The sequence below is a fragment of the Bombyx mori genome, chromosome 19 (assembly GCF_030269925.1).
Source record: "Bombyx mori chromosome 19, ASM3026992v2".
Lineage (NCBI taxonomy): Eukaryota > Metazoa > Arthropoda > Insecta > Lepidoptera > Bombycidae > Bombyx > Bombyx mori.
In genome coordinates, this window is record NC_085125.1 from 12,763,892 (window position 1) to 12,787,280 (window position 23,389).

General features: G+C 34.6%; 1 protein-coding gene across 1 annotated transcript; it reads right to left on the reverse strand.

Moving 5' to 3' along the window:
• Positions 1-426: 426 nt before the first annotated feature.
• On the reverse strand, positions 427-16,253 carry LOC101736172 (ceramide-1-phosphate transfer protein). Its single transcript, XM_012688732.4, has 4 exons — positions 15,984-16,253; positions 15,079-15,290; positions 13,764-13,939; positions 427-9,017 (listed from the first exon to the last, which is right to left on the reverse strand). The coding sequence occupies exons 1-4, from the start codon at positions 16,100-16,102 to the stop codon at positions 8,889-8,891; spliced, it is 636 nt and encodes a 211-aa protein (XP_012544186.1). The 5' UTR covers positions 16,103-16,253; the 3' UTR covers positions 427-8,888.
• Between the last annotated feature and the right edge of the window lie 7,136 nt (positions 16,254-23,389).

Consider the following 23,389-nt stretch of genomic DNA (forward strand, 5'->3'; position numbering starts at 1 on the left):
GCATAACACACTTGTTGAATGTCAAAATATAAATAACCATGTTAACTCTACCACCTGTTCCAAAAAAAACCACAGTCCTGAGAAGAACCGGCGAAACAAACTCAGCGGGCTTTTTTTGTTTTTTCTCAAATCTCTTTTTTTTTTTAAATAAGTAAAAATATTTACAGTAAACGAAAAAACAAGTCAAAAAATACAATTAAAAAAATAATATTAATAAAAAATGGAAATGAAAATGAAAAGGCCAGGAGCGAACGTCTCATTCCACAAATATTTGTTTACATTTTTAAAGTCATAGCGAATCCTTTTTTCAGACCATACCTAAGCGGCAGTGTGACGTAATCAATGCGAGGTGCAAACTTAGCTTGGTCGAGTTGTACCTCAGTCTTCAGATCATAACAAATTTTTATTTATTTAATAAAACATCAGTAAAATTTATAAAATATTTTATTTCGCATGTAATAAAAAATCTCATTACAAAGGACCATTATAACATATGGAATGTTAATACAATAAAATGTAAAATTATTAGCTGTTACATAAATCCACAAGCTCTAACGCTTAAATATTTCATGGTAACAGATTTAGTAAATCTCAACTTTTAAATTGAACTTTAATTGTTGAGCAACTAACTTATTTGTTACTGATCGTTCCTTTAAAACAAATTCGGGATCATGATTTCCATTTAGCAAAATTGCAAAATTTGAAGAAAACTAACTAATATTTTATAAAATGCGAGAAAAACTTTATATTGCACATTGCTTAAAGTAGTGTTATGATGTCTTAATAAATATTTCATAAATACCTTAATAAATCATTCCATAATAAAAAAAACATATTTTAATCGTAACAATCAGGGCGTCATAATGAACTAGACTAAAAGGAAAAATGAAAATATATTCCTTAGTGAAGCTAGAATTATTTCTTTTTTTTTCTATTATTGCACACTACCTATGCAGGTACCGATATTGATATAAGTAATTTTATTTTCAATATGTACGGTACTTAGCGTCTGCTATATGGAGGGTAGAGGTAAGGAGAACCGTCTCGGTGTGAAAAAGTGCCCTTTAAAATCTGCTAAATAAGGGTGACGCTACAGTAGCAAACGGGTAAATTTTAAAAAAGGCGCTGAAAATTATTAGAATAAGATAGAGAGAGATAGAAGATAGAGAGATATTAGAGGATTAAAAAAGAACGAAAGAACTGTAAGCACTACAAAATTACAAAAAGTATTTTATTTAAAGCTGATAAGAAAATGCAATCGAAGTCTCCGCGTTTTACCACAGTAATAATTTTAAGTTATATTGACGAAATTAATTTGGAGTACGTACTAACTACTCTAGTCATTAAATATATTAAATTTCCTAACTCAGCATACTTCAATCAGTTAACAACTGCTCAATTCATATCATACCCTGTGCCTATGCTAGCGCCATTCTGGGGGATTTTTTGAACTGCTATTTAGTGCTGAAAGTGGGACACTTTTTCAAGCTTCTCCCATATGAGACGGTTCTCCTTACCTCTATCCTCCATAATAGGTAGGTACATAACGATTTTGATTTAGTTTAATTTTCATTTAACGTCTGACGAACAATTGCTTGACATGACAGTAGTAGTAGTTCTATTTTTCCAACTAGAAAGGCAAAGGTATCATACCATACAGCCTAATCTTTTACAATTTTCCTTATGAAAAAATGATAATATGAAGTGAAATGAAAGGTAGTCGATTAATTTGGAACATTAATCAATTGGCATGAAATTAAATGAGATGAGATGATATGGGATGAAATATAATCTCAGTAAAATGGTGGTTATTTACTGACACTTTTTCAGTGGACTTTTTAGGAGGATCTCGAGAAGCTACTTCCAGTGGTTTTGTTTAATTTTCCCACATTTGTGCACTTTCACAGATACTAAACAGTTAATAAGCCATCGTTATTCCACATCTCAACGTGAAGAAACACTAAATAGACAAAATAAAACAATTCACACAATTTCGCTCCTCGCGTTCCCGCCATAAAGTTCTTAACATGACATTATGAAATAAAGGAAACGGACAATACTTTTGAAATGTCACTTGTAACAGATTATCAGTAAATAAATTCAGCAAAGGGGTTGCCCATAAAGCACCTCGGAAAATACAATCTTTTTTCCAAAATAAAAGTACAGATATACAAAATAGAAGTTTTCAAAAACTTTGGTCCATATGAAAGAACAAAACGCGCCTTAATATACAATGTGATTTAAGAATGTAATCAAAGCGAAATAAACTTCTAAGCATTTAACAATAGTACAATGATGTAGCGTACATCAACATATTTATTTATATCTTAAGAATATTAACTTTAGAATAATATAAATTAATATCAGTACAATACGTATTTTGAAGAAATTTTAATTTACTTATTTGAATTCTTTGAAAATTTTGGTGTGGATTGAAAAAGTTTGTTTGCTACGTTTTCACCCAGTATTCGTATAGAATTTGGATGGGCAAATTGTTGACATCAATACCATCTATAAATGCTAAAAACTCGTTATTTTTAACAGATTTTCATTTTGTTGTAGATATTGCATTTCTTTTACGATACACCAAAAATATATATCTATTTCTTGAATCGTAGAATAATCTGTCAAGTTATCATTTGACAAACCACACTCTGCACATTAAATGATAGGCAAAAAACTTGTTTTCATATCAAAAGCTACAATCATAACGTTATTATGAGCAATTGTTACAATTGAGCTTAAAAAGGTAACACGTAAAAAGCTTAAGATAGTTAGTTGAATATTATGCTGTTTGAATTCATTAGCAAGATGAAAAATGAAAATTCAAGACTGTCTTCATTTGTGATAACTGTCTGTATCTTCAAAATTAATGTATGACTATACATGTAACTAAATAAATGACCTATCATAGTACGTACAAGCATAGTCTCTTTTATTCTATCGCTCATCTATTTAAAGGCTTTATGATTTTTCGTTTTGTAACCCATGGTTTTGCTTTTAGCTAACGCTGATAATTCATCCGGTCATTATTACTAATAGATTATCGATCGCAAACACAGACCCAGCTACCGTACATGTGAAATCAAATTTCAAAAAAACTATAGCACGTACTCTACTTCTACTATTGAATTCAATCAGCAATTTAAAAGCCTCTTATTGCTCTGCCCAGTTTTACAACAATTAATCTAGATTTGTTTTCTTAATTATAATCACATTGAGGTTTTACGCCCGCACTCCGAAACTCAATTGGACATAGAACAATCGGTTTTCGAACAAACTTCAATGCAGAGAGTTAAAATATAACTCAATGCTTAAATGAGGCCTATAAAATCAAAGGCAGCTAAATCCAAGTCTGTCAAATACTCAGATAAACTACAAAAATCGGCTCTCAACACGTCATTACGGATCCTCCCGATCCATCGAAGTACTGCCCTTGCTAGGGCCAGTGTTAGCAACACTCCCGGTTTGAGAAGCTGAAATAACTTTGTTCGAATAGCTACGATATTCTTTATATTAAAGCAGATTTATAAAAAATGAGAACATTACTAATAATCTGAATTTTAAATGATAAAACTTCATTTATTAGTACTCAGTACCGAGTAAAAATAATTTTTTTGAACTGAATTTGTTAGAGATTTAGCTGCATTTGTTATAACATGAACACACTAAAGCGTGTCCAACTAACTAAACAAGATAGCACCATTGTTAATAATTTTACGACATTATGGCGTTTAGCTGCCTTTGATTTTATAGGCCTCAAATGTAACATCCGTAAACCTTTTGTCAGCTTAGTTTTAAATCGTCACGTAAGAATCGACTAATGTTAAACATCAACCACGAACTCCCTCAATATTTATAAATATTTATTGTATTACAGACCTACCCCGCCTGCATATGCATCTCGACATATTCTATATTTCCTCAAAATTAAATATTAATATGTTATTTTAAAATCTCATTCAATGAAAAACAATATTTCTTTGTATGCTTATTCTCTATGTGTTATTAAATAATTCATTCGATTATAGTGAAGCTTAAGACAGTAGTTCTTGGCACACCAGTCTAGACTTCTGATATAGTACCATCGACGCACGACAGGTGGGGGGGTGGGACGACTTGTTTTTTCAAACAATTAGCGATAGTCCGAGCGGAGCGTCACTAGATGTCACTAGTGTTGTAACTGACTAAAGCATATTTTCCCGCTTTTTTATTTCCGCCTAAGGATCTTTGCCGTAATATTGTTTCTAAACACAATACATATTTTTATGAATATTTTAACAAAAAAAAGCTTTAAACACAACGTTTGTCATTAAAAATAGGTTTTCGTTGTCGCAAGAGATCAAAATATTATGCAAGCTTCAGCATATCAGGCATTCACTAAATAATATCGATTACAGTAATTCAAATTCAAATTCAAATTCAAATTCAAATTCAAAATCATTTATTTCAACTTGGATGTCATCAAAAACACACTTGTTGAATGTCAAAATGTAAAAGAAAATGTTAACTCTACCACCGGTTCCAAAAAAGCCACAGTCCTGAGAAGAACCGGCGAAACAAACTCAGCGGGCTTTTTTATGTATTTTCTCAACTATTTTCTTCTTTTTTTTTTTTAAAACAAGTAAACATATTTACAGTATACAAAAAGACAAGTCAAAAAAATACAATTCAAATAAATAATAATAATAATGAAAAATGAAAAGGCCAGGAGCGAACGCCTCATTCCCACGTAGTGCCATCTAGTAAAAAATCCTTAACTTTATAATATGCCTTGTTGCACAAACGTTCCTTGACAGTTTTCTTAAATCTATGAACAGGTAGTAGTTGAACGTTTTGTGGGATCTTGTTGAAAAGTTGTACACCCAGCCCCCTGAAAGAGTTGCTTATTTTCTTAATTCGAGCCGCCGGTAACGCAAGCCTATGTTTGTTCCTAGTGTTCACATTATGCAAATCGCAGACTCTGGGGAATTCTACAATGTTTTTACGCACGTACAATAAATTTTCAAAAATGTATTGGGACGCTAAAGTTAGAATTTTGATTTCCTTAAACTTGTCCCTCAAGGATTCCCTCGGGTGCATATTATAAATAGCACGAATAGCCCTCTTCTGCAGGATGAAAATCGTTTCGACATCGGCAGCATTGCCCCACAGCAAAATGCCATAGGACATAACACTATGAAAATAACTGAAATAAACTAGACGTGCCGTATCTTCATCAGTATACGTTCGTATTTTTTTTACCGCAAACGCTGCAGAACTAAGTCTATTCGCTAACTTGCATATGTGAGGACCCCACTGCAGCCTGGAATCAACTGTTATACCAAGAAAAACTGTCGAATCAACAAGCTCCAGTGTCTCTCCACTTACAATGATATTAGTGTCTACTTGTCTAACATTGGGTGTGGTAAATTTTATACATTTTGTTTTTTTGTTATTTAATAACAGATTATTAACACTAAACCAATGTACCACGCGCGAGATAGCATCATTCACATCGTCATAATCTTCCAATTGTCGTTTAATTTTAAACAATAAGGATGTATCATCAGCGAATAATACGACCTCGTGACGGGTTTCAATAAACTTTGGTAAATCATTGATATACACAAGAAATAAGAAGGGACCCAATATGGAACCCTGAGGAACACCCATATTAAGTAAGACACCGGAAGATCTCTTTCCTTTAACGTCTACCTTTTGGATTCTTCCGGATAAATAAGATTTAATAAGTTCTAATGAAACGCCCCTAATACCATAATGGTGTAATTTCCTCAACAATGTATTATGCTCAACACAATCAAAAGCTTTAGATAAGTCGCAGAATACCCCAAGGGCATTATGCGATTCCTCCCAAGCCTGAAAAATATTTTTAATAAGATCTACACCTGCATCAATAGTCGAACGACCTCTAGTGAATCCATATTGTTTGTTATGAAGCAGGTTATTGGAATAGAAATGGTTCAAAAGCTGTACCAAAATAATTTTTTCAAAAATTTTACTCAATGTAGGTAGTACTGAAATGGGTCTAAAGTTAGTGGGATCAAAAGTACTACCAGATTTAAACAGAGGTATTATTTTACTATATTTCATTAGATCAGGAAACACACCATTATAAATACAGTCATTAAATATTGTAGCAAGGTAAGGTGCGATTATATCAATAATGGATTTTATAACCTTAATTGATATTCCCCATAAATCACCAGTTTTTTTAATATTAATGGTCTTGAAATTATCAATTATGTCCTTTATAGCAATATTTGTGAACTTAAAGTTAACACTGCATTCATCAACATGATCTTGCAGTAATGATTCGGCGACGGTAGGAGATGAAATTAAAGATTTTGTAGTAGAAGCTGGGATATCAGCAAAGTAGCGCTCAAAAGCACTGGCCACTTCTTGATGAGAAGTTATTATTTTATCATTGATTTTCAAAATTGATTCAGCATTGCTGTTTCTGACATTCCCAGTCTCCCTATTAATGATATTCCAAGTCATTTTAATTTTGTCAGGTGCATTTTTTATAAGTTTGCCTAAGTGCAATGACTTGGCCAATGTACAGACTTTTTTAAAAAGCTTGGAATATTTACAGACATACTCATGAAATGACTTATTATGATTATAGGATTTTTCATGATAAAGGTCATATAATCTCTGCCTACTTTTGTGAATTCCAACAGTCGCCCATTCATTGAATGATCTTTTATTATGTAAGATCAGAGTTTTAGAAGTAAAGATGGCACTAAATTCATCATTAATGCAATTAAATAAATCCATGTAGTGAACATTAGGATCTTCACTATAACAAACATTCGCAATTCTTGTCAAAACTTTACCTCTAAACTTCTCCATACGTCTAATATTAATAGGAACAAACTGTAGGTTTCTTGAACTATTAACATCTGTAACAGATTTAATTTTAAAAGATATGAATTGTCCACTGTGGTCTGAACTTAAATGATTAATAATATATTTATGCAAAGGTTTTACGTTTGTGAAAATATTATCTATACAGGTTGCCGATGTGCTAGTTTTTCTTGTGGGCTCTGAAAATAAATTGCTAAGGTTATATGATTTTAACAATGTTCTGAATCTAATAGTGGCATTTGTATTTTCTAATAAATTTATATTAAAATCACCACAGATAAAAATATGTTTATTAGAAACAGAGAGCTTTAATAAAACATGTTCCAATATATTTTCAAAAGAATCATATAACGAATTCGGGGGCCTGTACACACTTACAACAATGAATCGCTCAAGCTCTACACATGCCATTTCAATAATCCGTTCCACAGAGAGGCTCACAATGTCTCTACGTTCCTTACATTTATAATCTTTATTAACAATGATAAGAGAGCCTCCTCGTATAGCATTCTCTCTGCAGAAGGAACTCATAACCTGGTGATTTTTAAAATTACAATTTAATTCATATTTTTTAAGCCAATGTTCAGTTACACATAGAAAGTTGACTTTGTTGTAATCTAGAAACAAATCAATTTCAAGTTCTTTACCCATCAAACCTTGTAAGTTCTGATGCACCAGGTTGATCACAGTTGTTTTCAAAGAAACAGTATTTGTTGATGGGCTGTGTCCAAATAAATCATATTTACTGCAAGAGGTAAACTCTGTTGTCTTAGTATTTAATTTAAATTACTTGGAACGGATTCCAAATTAATAGATGTCATATTTTTTTCCTGCTCAAAAGAAGCAGTAGGTTGATTAGCCAAATTCATGGCTAGATAAATGTGTAAAAAATAATGTAGCGAGTTTGCTACTTGTCTAAAATTGTAGCTACCTAAATAGTATTTGTTAGGTTTTGTCATACTAATACATTTATTTTTTATCATGCAATTAATGTCAATAGTGTAAAATATATTTTGTGACTTGCATGATGTCGTGACATAATAATTATTTACATTTGAAATTGTTTGCATAAAATCATTAATACTATGTCTCATTTTGTTTTCCGCTGGCATACTCTGAATAAATGGAAATGCAAACATAATGATCTTTTTCACCTGTAGTGTTAATAATTGATTTATTTGATATTTTATATCTCTTATATCTGCATTTCCCCTTCTCCCAATCATTATAATTATTGTTGTGTTTGGGCAATGAGTCACTTTTAAAATTTTATTAAGGATGTGGGTACATGAAGCCCCTGGCATACAATAATTTATCACAGATTGTCCCGAACACAGATCATTCAGCGCTACACCCATATTTTTCCCTAGTTCATCACTGAATATTTTAATAATGTTTGTTGTAAGCAAAGGTTTAATTATATTGTTTACAACGGGCTTACAGGTAGAAATAGAATATTGATTTTGACTATTGGAATGGTCTGGTAGTGGAGAACCTGATATAGAGCAGTGGCACTTGCAATTAGCATATTGTAATGTCAAAGATTCAAATCGCTCTTTATTATTATTACATAAATCAAGCAGATTATCCATCACCGATATATGTTCACATATGTCCTTTTGGGCATATTCATAATTTTTAGTAACACTGTCCAAATCTGTTTTCAATGAATTTATTTGTGAGGTTAACTTTTCTATTTCTAACAACGTAACACGTAAATGGGAAATAACGTGAATAATTTATGTTATCTGTACAAAATCGTCCAGTTTCGAAACCGAAGCATTGGCATTTTTTTATTTATTATATATTTAATAATTTTTCTAAAATCGTCGTAGCTCTTATTTAATATCTACTACAAATTATATATATAAATCTGAACAAAACTTAAAATACTAAATAATTCTATTGTTTTAAGCACATTAGCACAGCCGATATAATTTTAAAACTCGAAAAACACTCAATACTTACAAAAAATAAAGAAAATAATTAGTTTTATTTTTAATGAAGCGGCAGCGTCTCTAGGGTAGGCCATGGAAATCAAAGTCCGTATATAATTGTTCGACTCGCCTGTATACTTCGTCGCAAGAGGATAGCGTATGTGGCAACACTGTCATGGCGGCGGTTAAGCTGTCATCTGTTCCGAACACCTTGAAATTAAAATAATAATTGTAAATAAATGTCTATGTGAAGCATGTGCTTTAACAAAAACCGTCTTCAAATAGAAAAAAAAAGATATTTCAAAAGAAATTAATTAACACTAAAAGCAATAGTTATTGAGTTATTAATCTATTTGTCGCGCACGTACTTAATGCAAATTTAAGACTTATATGGTTTTCTCATTGATACTATTATTAGAATTGGATTAAATTATAATGGGACCACACGAGAAGCGCCAGCTTTCTAATAAAAAAAAGAATCATCAAAATCTATTCACCCAGTCAAAAGTTATGAGGTAACAAACATAAAAAAAACATAGTCGAATTGAGAACCTCCTCCTTTTTAGAAGTCTGTATGAATTTTGTTACTTTGACCTATCGGCTTACTTCGCGTGAAGCAGTTATCGAAGCTCATATTCATTTAATTGTTCGAGATAATACCACCATCTCGTTTTTACCATCGCACCGCCCGCCACCGGAGTAGAGTTCATCCATACTACCTGGAGCCACTGCGTTCATTCACAGTGCACTTCAGAGATCTTTTTTGCCACGTACCATCTGGCTTTGGAATGAGCTCCCCTCCACGGTGTTTCCCGAGCGATATGACATATCCTTGTTCAAACGAGGCTTGTGGAGAGTACTTAACGGTAGGCAGCGGCTCGGCTCTGCCCCTGGCATTACTGAAGTCCATGGGCGACGGTAACCAGTTACCATCAGGTGGGCCGTATGCTCGTCTGCCTACAAGCGCAATAAAAAAAAACTAAAAAGACAACACAACACCAACAAAGAAGGAGAAGTGGGAGAGAGATAGCGAATTACGCTCTTATTTACACATTTCTTTTAAATATTAATAGCACGTCATTTGTAAATAGATTACGGGGCTGTTTGCACTAATTTTTACATTATATTGATTATTATTTGTTGTATTAATTTTATAATACGATAAAATCTACATATGTATCATCATAGAGCATCATCTTTAGGAACATTACATAATATATCCGTTTAATACATATGAATCCTTGATTATTCATATCCATTATTAAAAAATGTCTATCTCAAACTGTACGTAATTGATAAAAATCTATAATTTTTTCTATGTAATAATATATTACTTATGATTATTCCATAACTTATGTTACGTACATATATATTTTTAGGGATATGATTTATTTAATAAGGCCGTGTTTTAATCTACGCACGTGAGAAGTTATACTTCTGTGACGTAACAGAATTATTTGCCAAGTCAGATTTCACAAAATTTAATTGACTCATAAATAATACGTATAGTCTCAAAACATGATATATAATCTTTACAATCGCTACAATAACCACGACATCGTCACATGCTAAAATACAATCGGATATGTTCTTCCTTCTTTCTTCTATCTTCCTTCTTTCTTCCTACCTTTTAGTCGTCGTGGCCTAAAGGATAAGACGTCCGGTACATTCGTATGAAGCGATGCACCGGTGTTCGAATCCCGCAGGCGGGTACCAATTTTTCTAATGAAATACGTACTCGACAAATGTTAACGATTGACTTCCACGGTGAAGGAATAACATCGTGTAATAAAAATGAAATCCGCAAAATTATAATTTGCGTAATTACTGGTGGTAGGACCTCTTGGGAGTCCACACGAGTAGGTACCACCACCCCGCCTATTTCCGCCGTAAAGCAGTAATGCGTTTCGGTTCGAAGGGTGGGGTAGCCGTTGTAAATATACTGAGACCTTAGAACTTATATCTCGAGGTGGGTGGCGCATTTACGTTGTGGATGTCTATGGGCTCCAGTAACCACTTAACATCAGGTGGGCTGTGATCTCGTCCACCCATCTAAGCAATAAAAAAAAAACCTATTCACTAGTAGCCTAAGGGGCTATTCCAATTACGCACTGGCTGGTAACTAATCTCACGGGATTCGACCTGAGAGTTTGCTAACACTGGCCCTACCAAGAGCAGTGCTTCGCAGAATCTACCGCAGGATCGGAATCGAGACCCACTGAGAAGATCCGGCCAGAAACTCAGGCGGTTGAGTCTATAGTTTCCGTAAACACGCCAGAAGCATTAAAATGGATTTACAATTTGTCATGGGTCGAATCCGGAATCAGAATGACAGATAACCCAAATAAACTTGTATATGGTGGGTGAATTCTCTCAAAAACGAATGTGTGAAAACGACCTTGTGCTTGTCGCAATATTACATTCGACACAGCTAATGAAATTTTCTAGCATTTTGTCCAAACTATCGCGCTATTAACACGACATCATGTTACGATCTTATCATTGAATCAATAAAGGCGATAGAACAATAAATGGCGTTTATTTTTTAAGTGCTCAGCGATTATTGAAGACCTTGAGACGAATCACAAGTGACGAAGAATCATCTTTTATTTTTATGGCAATCAAAGAATCATAATGTACAATACTGTTTGTGGGAAACGTCAAATTCTTTACAGATTAGTTGTGCTGGTTTTACTTTGTTTTTGTCTTAAAGCTGCTGTAATCTGCTGTTGTTTCCAACTTATTATGAACTACTTTTTGGCGGGAACGCGAGGAGTGAAGTTGTGTGATTTGTTTTATTTTGTCTATTTAGTGTTTCTTCAGGTTTAAATGTGTAATAATGGTGGTTTATTAACTGTTTAATATCTGTGAAAGTGCACAAATGTGGGAAAATGAAACAAAGCTGCTGGACGTAAGTTCTCGGGTTCCTCCAAAAAGTCCACTGAAAAAATCTCAGTAAATGACCACCATTTTACTGCGATTATATTTCATCCCATATCATCTCATTTCATTAAATTCATCCCAGTTGATTAATGTCTCAAATTAATCATCTTTATTTCATTTCACTCCATATTATCATTTTTCACAAAATTAAGAATATAAAGTAAAATGAGACATGACTTAAAGGTCTTAGTTACCAGATCATAAAATCTCTTAAAAAAAAAAAAATATTATGAACTGTTGTGACTATTTCACAACCGATAAGTAAATATCTGTGTGCTTAGTGCGAGTTTTTTAACGTTTTCGATAGCGTAAAAGTTAATTCAAATTTGTATGCAGTTGGAACAGCGCCCCTAGCGGCAAACGTAGGCAAACTTTCGAACTCCGTACAAATTTGAGTTAACTTTTACGCTATCGAGAACGTTAAAAAACTCGCATTAAGCACACTGGAGACTATGCTGTCTTCTACGAGAAATCCGCAGGGCGCTTATCGTAGCCGGCGCAAGTTACATTCCGGATCCAAATGACCTACAGGCCAGTTGTTTACCCTAGACAAGGATCCTCTCAATCCACTTTCGGTAATTTGTTGATTTTTTTCTTAGATGTGTGGACGAGCTCACAGCCCACCTGGTGTCAAGTGGCCACTTGAGCCCATAGACACAACGTAAATGCGCCATCCACCTTGAGATAGAAGTTCTAAGATTTAAAACGGCTGCCCCACCCTTCAAACCAAAACGCATTACTGCTTCACAGCAGAAACAGGCAGGGTGGTGGTACCTATCCGCGCGGACTCACACGAGGTACTACCAGTAATTACGCAAATTATAATTTTGCGGGTTTGATTTTTATTACATTCCTTCACCGTGGAAGTCAATCGTGAACATTTTTTGAGTACATATTTCATTAGAAAAATTGGTACCCGCCTGGGATTCGAACAGCGGTGCATCGCTCAACACGAACGCACCGGACGTCTTATCCATTAGGCCACGACGACTTCTAAGTCGTCAAGTTCGTCGAAAGCGACGAAGCAACGTGCAACTTAACTCATGGACACAAACCACTGAGTTTCTCGCGGGATGTTCTCATTAGGTCGCGATTCCGATCCGGTGCTAAATTCTGCGAAACACTGCTCCTGCTAGGACCAGTGATAGCACTCTCTCAGGCTGAGGCGCATTATCTTACCTACCAACCAAAGCACAACTGAAATAGCCCCTCAGGCTACCAGGAAATAGGTAGACAAAAAACTTGAAAAACGCGAACAACAGTTTTATGTACGAACACTCTAACTAGGCTACATTGCACTGTTCATCATAGTATTTATTCAGCTGTAAGTAAAATACTGTCTCGTTAAAATATATTGTTTATTGAAACAAGCACTGCTGTCACAGATCAGTTCCTTTGTTTTATTACTATGTTTTTGCGTATTTCGACGCTATTTCAGAGAATAGTGCTGCTCCCATATAATGATTATTTAATATGTTGGCAAACAAGCTGTTTTACGATACAATTTTCAGCTTTAAGGCCTACCGCAAATTCTATCGCCTCACTGAATTATTGTGTATGTAGGCAAGTAATGTTGTTTGTTCTCTGGATCTATGCTTGTGCCATCGTTAGTGGACATCGCCTAATTTTTTCTACCTAAGCTGATAGCCTTAAGAGGCTATTTCAGCGTAACCTTAACTAGTAGGTGAGCTCACGGGGCTCAAACCTGACGATGTTGCTAACACGAACCCTAGTAAGAGCAGTGCTTCGCAGAATCTGCCACCGGATCGGAAACGCGACCCACTGAGAAGATCCGGCGAAAAAACTCAGTGGGCTGTGTCTGAGGGTTAATTTACTCACCGATCCTTCGTCGCAAGGGATCGCCTCTACTGAGGATTGGCGACAGGTTTGTGACCAAATCTAGTCATAAGATACATGTAAGGTAACGGTAATATCATTTGGATCCTGATTCATTTGCTTTTATTGTGTTTCGAATAACAAATACCAACTATGTTTAACTAAATTTTTATTTACCTTTTTCAATAAATCTGGTCGCGACGGAAGCGCATGCATGGCTAACGTTGCCGCCTTCCTTATGTACCAGGGATGGAACTCCGCTAACGTCTCATTATAAGTCCCTTGACATGTTGTACACGTGTTCATTGCTTCATCTGCTTCACCGAGACGCTTCAGGAACATTCTTATGAAATCTGGAGAAATTTTTTTTTTACACAAATCCTTTTTAATTTAACACAATTGAGATCGAACTAGTATTTTTAGGCTTAGACCAGCGGTCGGGGAACCGGGGTAAATTACCTCAAATGGGGTAAAATGAAACTTTTGAGAGTAAAAAGTATATATTGAAGTGAAACTTCTTTAGAATCGTTGTGATTTGAAATTATCATGGAGGCTATAATATGAAAGACGCCATGCGGTAATATCAACTTACACAAAAATATTTTAGGGTAATAATTAAAAAAGTACCCCAACCGCTGGCTTACACGGATAGATAAGCTCACTTCTGCTACTCATTCCAAAACATAAATTCAAAGTCTGATTAGAATTATGTCATAACTATTGCACCCTTTGAACCAGACTGCATGATTGCATTGCAGACAAAATAGGAAGGGTGTTTTTTTTAGCAATATTTGAAATACACATATGTTATAAGACTCAGTATGTTCTAGGTCTAATCATCATATCACAAGAAATGTTCTTAGGGTCAAAAAAAAAAAAAATTACTTGTAGTCATTTTTTTTTGAATGACTAACAGTCAAAAAAAATGACTTGTAGTCATTTTTTTTTTTTTGACCCCGGACGGAGATCGGACGCCGGGTGTAAGAGTGCAGGGGAGTCGTTTAGTGGGTGGGCCCTAAATTCCTTGGGCCCGCGGTCTGCTCTCAACACCTGCAGATCGTTGAGTCTCACATACCCCGCGCGCCCCCTAGGCACGAGGACATCATAGGAGGTTCGGCCATCGGACCGAAAAAAAAAAAAAAAGAAAAAAAGTAGTAAGGTGCATCAACCAACATGTCATTGGCAATAGTTACAGAAACAAGACTATATCTTGTATAGCTAGCATATAATTACTACTCATTTTATGAACTTGCATCTTTTATGTAGTATTTGTATTTGCTAATATGTAACCTGGCTTCTTCTTCTACAAATATGAGGAGTAATTAATGGCTGTTAATGAAATTTACACACTGATCAAATCATCGTAATAGCATCATATTTTTTCAAAAATTGAAAACTGTATGCGTGCAAGTATTCGTCAAATGCACGATGATTTGATTCTTTATTAGTGTGACAATTGATGGTACATTTTTAAAACTTTAGGTATACACACCCAATCCTCTATGCAAACGGAGCATTGTTCTGGAGCCTGATACAAAACCGTTCTTTTCATGCAAATTAGCATCCTTTTCATATGTCATCATTTTCTTAAACGATTCATAATAAACTGCATTTTCGCCTTCACGATGTTTCTCCATCACCTTTATTTTACTTTTAACATCACTGCTCACAAACGAAAATACTGTACCGATTAAATTTAGAAATCTGGAAATAATGTTTTTAAAGTTGTTAATTTTTGTATTGTCAGACATTCTTGTTATGGGGTGAAATGAAAAGGCAGCTCTTATGTGCATACTGGCATCAAGATTGGCATAGAACTGGGCACAGAATTCCATGAGGGCCTATGTTTGCATTTTTCATCAATTATCAATAAGCCATCCTCTGCAAATCGATAAGCCTTAATATCCTAGCATTTTAGGAGTTGAGGAATTCGTGAGATGCGCCAAAATATAAAAAAATGTAAGCTTCGATTAAAATAATTGGTTCTAATCTAAATGAGCCTCGTTTTGGGGATTTCTCTTGGCTTAAACAAATATTCAATTAAAATGTCGACCCTCAGAATTATACTGGGTCATTATCAACAGATTACAAGAGATTGATAAATATGAAAGTGCAATCTAATTGAAATGATAAGATATGGTAGATATTACAGCATTTAAACTTTTATTAAAAACAATGCAACGTGGCGATAAATATCGAATGATAAATATGAGTATTATGTTATTATATTATGAATGATAAAAAAAAAATATAAAAAAAAAAAATTACGACTATGTAAACAATTTAAATTAATTATCTTCATCGGTCCATTCTTCCATTACATTACGGAACTGAAAAATATTCAAAACGAATAATTGACGATCCATATGGCAACAAAAGATATACAAACAAACTTACTTAACCAGTTCATTATAACCGTCTATGTATGCTTCTATGACAACGTCGTCCTCCTCTTTGAGGCTCCGTTGAAAGCATTGGTGCACATGATGTAAATCCAAAGCGTTGTCATTAGACATTTCTTTCAGGAATTAAAATAAATTTTAAGAGGATGGAAATATACCAAAGCACTAACAAGATCACTATTAGACATTGACAAGCAGACTGAACCGACTGAATTAGTTTGTTATCTATAGAATACATTGATGATTGACATTCATGACGGAATTAATAATGACATTTAGTGATAGCGCTGACAATACTTCAGTGCGTTGACATGACCACTGAACACATTGGTACGAGATAGAGTTGCGATAAATAGCTAGAGCTTAATAACGAATATAAAGCTAGCTTATTTTGTAAGCTTACCTATTTCATGGCATTTTGTCAACTTATATTCATATTTAACTTCTCAAGAAATGACGACAACGATATTATTGTTTTTGTTGAAGTTGATTGCCTATAACCATTTTCCAGAATCAACACTCCCATTTCACTTTGTTATAGCGGACATAACAAAGTGAAATGCTTGATCTTGCTCTTGCTTGAGTCTGTACAATTACTTGAAATTATTGTTTTTCATTTTTTGTGTGCTAGAACATAATCATCTTAAAACTAAGTTCGAACAGAGTCCTAAGTGACAAGTATTGTTTTATGACCATGGTTTGCCATACACGGTGACTGACATTGGCCACCCACTATCACGTAAGCATATTATATTATTATATTAAAAGAAAGATCCTGTTTCTGTGAATTAATAGTTATCCCGATGCTTGTTTTCACAGTTATTTCTCTGAGCAGATCTCATTATCTGTATTCCCAATAAAATAATTCAGTTAACACACATATTATACGATACAATATTTCAATTGTCTGATGCAAAGACATATTATTATGTCAGCCATATTATTATGTCAGCAACACCCTAATATCTTAGGAGGGTGTATATTCAGTACAGTATACACTGTACATATACAGTACAGTGTCTATTGGTCTATTGTCTGTTGATCCAATTAGGTCAGTAGTAAAAATCATGATAAATACCTATTACCCGAAACAACTGTTCTGCTATTTATGTTTTATGAATTTGCTCTTTAGAAGTCTTTTTCTTATTGTAGCAGCTTAGAATCAAATTAAGTTATTTTTTACGGAAATACTCATTCAGTAAAGCTCGTTTATCGATGGTGATTTGTCTCCAATTTATTTATTTTAAAGCATTGATAATACACATAATATGCTTCGAAAACGATAAGCTCGGCACTACGAAACTAATAAACTAAATAATATAATCGGAATTAGATATAGAATGAAAACTGCATAAAACTAAACACCAATTCTGCCTAAAAGTTCGTTTAGCTTAAAAACTCAAACGGAATAATTTTTTTTTCGAATCCTGTTAAATTTTAAATTTTTAGGTACTGTAACTGGCTAATTTCTATATATAAACTTGACATTAACAATAACTACAGGTCCCGATCCTGCGGACAGAATGGAAAGCAGTCGACGTCGCCCAAAACACGTCATCTCGGATCCTCCCGATCCACTAACGGTGCTTCTAGGTACTTCAAGCACCGGTCACCGTTCTCGTCGAACCCGTCGCTTGCGACGAAGGGCTCGACGAGTAAATTAACTCTCAGACACAGCCCACTGAGTTTCTCGCCGGATCTTCTCAGTGGGTCGCGTTTCCGATCCGGTGGTAGATTCTGCGAAGTACGACTTAGTGTTAGCATCGTCGTCAGGTTTGAGCCCCGTAAGCTCACCTACTAGTTACGGTTACGCTGGAATAGCCGCTCCAGGCTACCAGCTTAGGTAGGAAAAAAAAAAAAAACTACACGTACACAATTTTCTGCGTTTTATCTTAAATTGTCGTTATTAATTATAAGTAAGAATTACACAAGCTTGGATCTAAATTACAGAATTTATTGAATATAATGAAATTAAAAAGTTTAGTATAGGAAACTGAATGAAATTAAGCATATTTGTTGGAAATACGTATATTTTATTAGCTTTTAGCAGAGCTTTTCACTATGATGATGTTTATGTCCATGCCTATTGCATTGCCTAATAATAAATCGGTAAATCGGAAGCGCGGGAAACTTGATTGTAGACGTACGCGTTTTTCCGACTTATAAATAATTTTATTTTAAATTTTGGATTGGACCAGTAGTTTAGTGTAGTTTGTATATTAATATTTGTTTTTTTTTAAGTTTTATTTATTTAAATTTTATTTAAAAGTGAATTAGGACTCTTATTGGTAAGTTTTTTTCTCCTTAACTTTTGCTCCTTATGGAGCCGCCTGATGACCCTGGGGGCGGAGAAGTCCCTGGGGTCGGTTACAATGTAACAATCTCAAATGAATCTGGAATGGAAACCGATGGATCCGTTAAATCTAGCAGTGGTGCTCGAAAACGAAGAGCCACTGTTAATAAGCATTGCTCTAAATGCCATAAAAAAAGACGAAATCGGAGACGAAGTGAGGGCAAAGAAATAAAACCAAACGAATGTGATTGCATACCTTTGTTTAATAATAACACTAACACCCAAAGTATTTCTCCTCCCCAATTCACTGACTCGCAACTGAATTCCAATCAGTCCAATCAGTACAAAAAACCAGAATCAGTAGCTCGATTAACTTATCAGGCAAGTGATGCAGCACCATATGTCGTTCATGTGCAAAAAATACAGCAAACTTCTAATGACAATGTCACTGTTCACCCTATCGCTTTTGGTCGTTTTTTAAAAAGGCATTCTATCCACAACATCGTTAATGGAAGCTTAAAACGAATTGGCCGTAATAGACTGTCTCTATCTTTTAACAATTACCAGGACGCAAATTCTTTCTTAAACAGCCCTGCTTTACAATCCGCCGAGTATAAGGTTTTTATCCCAACGTTTACTGTGACCCGTATGGGTGTTGTAAGAGGCATACCTGCTGAGTGGTCAGATGAAGAAGTTATGGAAAATATTAATTTACCTGTTGGATGCGGTCCAATTTTAAAAGTAAGAAGAATGAGACGGCGTATCATTACTAGTAATGGCACTGAATTTAAGGCTACTGAAACTGTGGTTCTCACCTTTGATGGGCAAATTCTACCTAAGCGAATTTTTATTTGCTACACTGCTCTCCCAGTAGATCTTTACATTTTCCCCACAATACAATGTTACAATTGTTGCAGATTTGGTCATGTAAAAGCATTATGTAGGTCAAAACCAAAATGTTTCAAGTGTGGCCAAGACCATACTGCTGACCAGTGCTCTATCCTAGAGGAAGATGCTCATTGTTGTTTATGCCAAGGTTCCCATTTTGCCACAAGTAAAAGATGTTTAGAATTTGAGCGCCAAAAAGCCATTAAAGAAACTATGGCCAAGAGCTGTATTTCATACGCTGAAGCATCTAAAATTCATGCACCCATTTCTAAAATATCTTATGCTGATGCTTTACTTTCTTCTTCCAATGTCGGGGCTTCTACTATTTCTACTCCTCGATATGAACAGTCTCATAAACAACCTTTAAGTAACTCTTACAAAAAGACTGTTTTTCTTAAACCAAAATCTGTTCCTGAGCTATCTAAAGGATATGACAAAAAAAAACACAACAAGAATTAATTAAGGATTATGATATGCCCTCACCCAGAAATGGTATTGCATTAAACTCAAATAACCATAATGAATTGACATTACAATCAATTGCAGACCTCATTAAAATTCTCATTAACACTTTATCACAGTCTAATATTCTTCCACCGTCCAACGCTGCCCCTTTAATTGAAGCTATCGTTAACTTACCAAATTATATTAATAATGGACAAGCAAGCCAAAGCTCTACAGTGGAACTGTAGAAGTGCTTCGTCTAAGAAAAGTGATATTATTTATCTTATAAATAAATATAAACCTTTTATCTTTGCTCTACAGGAGACTTGGCTAAAACCAGGTGCTCCTTTTAGGTACTCTGGATATACCTGTCTCCGGGAAGATCGTATTGACGGGTATGGCGGGGTTGCCTTACTTGTCAAACATCATCTTCCTTTTTCTCACTTTCCTATTTCTTCTCACAGTAATGATTTTTCAATTATTGCTGCTATTGTAAATAATATCTGCTATGTTTCAATATATATCCCTCATCCAAGTTCTTCTATCTTTGTTGAACTTGATTCTATCATTTCCACTCTTCCTAAGCCTTTTATCTTATTAGGCGACTTTAACAGTCAACATAGTTCCTGGGGCAGTTCAACAACCAATACATATGGAGTTTCATTGATTGAACTGTTAGATTCCCATAATCTTTGCTTTCTCAACGACGGTTCTGTGACCCGGCGGACCTCTCCCAATGAAGGCTCAAGTGTCCCTGATTTAAGCATTTGTACTCCTAGTTTAGCTTCCACTATTTCATGGTCTACACTTTCTTCTTCATATGGTAGTGACCACTTCCCTTTACTTCTTAGCTTTCCTTTTCATATTAATTTTCCATTTAGACATTCTCCTAGATTGAAATATCGACTTAATGATGCTGATTGGGATACCTTTAAAACCCGTATAGAACAAAAGATGACTTCTCTTCCTAATATCTCACATGGTTCAGAATCAGTTTGTGCTGAAGCACTAACTAAATTATTTATAGAGGTAGCTGACAAAACATTTCCGCTTAAAAATGGTGCTCTGGGCTTTATTCCATCTCCACCTTGGTGGGATCAAGAATGTTCGGATGCAATTAAAAAAAGAAAACAAGTTGAGCTCCAATATTGTGAGAATTGTACATCTGAAAATTTTGATCTGGTTACAGATGCTTTCAAGGCCACTAGTTTATTATTCAAAAAGAAAAAAGCAGATAGCTGGAAATCTTTTTGTCTCTCTATTTCCCCTAATGTCTGTCCTTCTGTGGTATGGCGTAATATTAGAAGATTCAGGTGTGCATTTACTGAAACTTCTTCTGGTTTTCTCCCGGCTTCATTAAATAATCAATTCCTGGACAGACTTGCCCCTAGTACTGTTCCTGAAAGAATAATTATGCCTCTGATGCCACTGAACCCCTCTGGTCTCAATAGTCCATTTTCTATGTATGAAATTAAAGGAATACTATCTTCATTAGTAGACTCTGCTCCTGGTGACGATGGAATCCCATATTCCTTCATCTCTCATTTAGGTGACCACTCTCTTGAATATATCCTGAAATTGATAAATACAGTCATGTTAACCGGTTCTATTCCTCCACGCTGGAAAAATCAGATCATTATACCCATTCTCAAACCTAATAAGAATTCCTCTGATGCAAACTCATATCGTCCTATTGCATTATCTTCGGTCTTGATAAAACTCTGTGAACATTTGGTGAAAACTCGCCTTGAATGGTTTATAGAAAGCAATAAATTGCTTTGTGACAGTCAATTTGGTTTCCGTCGAGGGAAGAGTACATTGGACAGTATTGCTATCTTTATCACTGACATTTTTTTAGCTTTTTCAAGGAATTATTCTGTTGTTGCCACATTTTTAGATGTACAATCTGCTTATGACAATGTAGTGTTGTCAGTTCTCCATAAAAAGCTACAGTATTTGAATGTACCTGTAATGTTATCAAATTTTATCATAAATACTTTATATGAAAGACACATTACTCTAATTTTACAAGACTCTACTGTTGCAACCAGAACCTTATGGAGAGGTCTTCCTCAAGGATCAGTCTTAAGTCCCATCTTATATAATATTTATACCCATGATATGAAAGCTTCTTTAAGTAATCAGATTTGTATCCTTCAGTATGCTGATGACCTTTTACTTTATTCCATTCATCAATCACCAGCCATTGCTTGCTCATTACTGTCCCATTCTCTTAATTTATTAAAAACTTGGCTCGATACTAATGGTCTTGAAATATCCCCCACTAAAAGTGCAGCCATGCTATTTTCTAGAATGCGACTCCCTCCTCCAATCAATGTGTATTTTGGTAATAATATTATCCCTGTTAAAAAATCTGTGAAGTTCCTTGGTGTGTTTTTAGATTCTAAGCTCTCTGGTATAAATCATTGTGACTACATTTTTAATAGGTGTGAGCGAACAGTGAACATCCTTAGATGTTTATCCGGTGTATGGTGGGGTGCCCATCCCTTTTGTATGAAACTCATGTACAATGCTTTAATCCGAAGTATTTTAGACTATGGTACCTTTTTATTATCTCCTGGAAATGTAACCCCTTTAAAAAAGTTAGATAATGTACAGTCTAAGGCATTAAGATTAATCACAGGAGCTATGAAAACTAGTCCAATTAACGCTTTACAAGTAGAATGCGTTGATTCCCCATTACATCTTAGACGACAATATTTATCTGATAAATTCATATTTCGCTCCCTTCAATATGCCAACCATCCTCTCCGATCTAAGCTCCAAGAACTGTCTCAATTATTTACAACTTCAAATTATTGGTCAAATAAATCTTCACCTTGTCTCCTTGTAAGCTTCAATAAATTTATTAATATTCAAGCTCCAACTCACACCTTGTCAATTTACCCTTTATTTGGAACCAATTTTGAATCTCTAAATAATTCTCCAGACATTAGATTCAATATTGGTATAAATAAGGGCGATTCCCACTCAAAGATTACTTTTAATTACTTCTGTGAGCAAGACTGCCCTGAATACAATTACATATTTACAGATGCCTCCAAACACGGTTCGTCTGGAAATGTAGGCATAGGAGTGTTTCACTTACAAAGTAAAACTACAATAAAAATAAAGTTTCCTCCAGAATCCTCGATCTTCACAGGGGAATGTTACGGTGTCTTCGAAGCTTTAAAACTAGTTTTAAGTAAGAAACTTAAGAAATCAATTATTTTTACAGATTCACTTAGTGCTCTTCAAGCTCTCCAAAAATATCCATTAAAAATCAAATTAATTTTTCCTATCATTATTGAGATTAGGAGTTTGCTGTATATATGTAGGCAATTAGGGTTGTCTGTGTCATTTGGTTGGATACCTGGACATTCTGGTATTTTTGGTAACGACATAGCAGACCAACTAGCAAATGAAGCTGTTAAAGATGGCGATGCTAATTCGTATAAAAATTATTATCATGATTTGGCCTCACTTCCTGTTTCTTTTCTTCGAAAATCTTGGGCTGATCTTTGGATTCAGAGCAGTTTAATTAAAGGTAAATATTTTTCATCCATACAGCCCACAATACCACTGAAACCATGGTTTTTTAAAATGAAATTTAATAAAAAGGAAACATCGTCTCTTATTCGTATGAGATTGGGTCATGTGTGTACCCCAGCACATCTTACCAGATTTCATATTATTGATAATGAAATGTGTGAGTGTGGGCTGAATATTGGTGATTTAAATCATATCATTCTGTCCTGTCCTCGGTATGACCACTC

Bases quoted from the DNA above. Each gene is read 5' to 3' on its own strand.
- LOC101736172 (XM_012688732.4), bottom strand. From the start codon at position 16,102: ATGTCTAATGACAACGCTTTGGATTTACATCATGTGCACCAATGCTTT. The intron at 15,291-15,983 runs GTAAGTTTGTTT...CATTATTTCCAG, and splicing joins GGTTATAATGAACTGGTTAA to ATTTCTAAATTTAATCGGTA. The intron at 13,940-15,078 runs GTGTGTATACCT...AAATTTCTCCAG, and splicing joins CCGTTTGCATAGAGGATTGG to ATTTCATAAGAATGTTCCTG.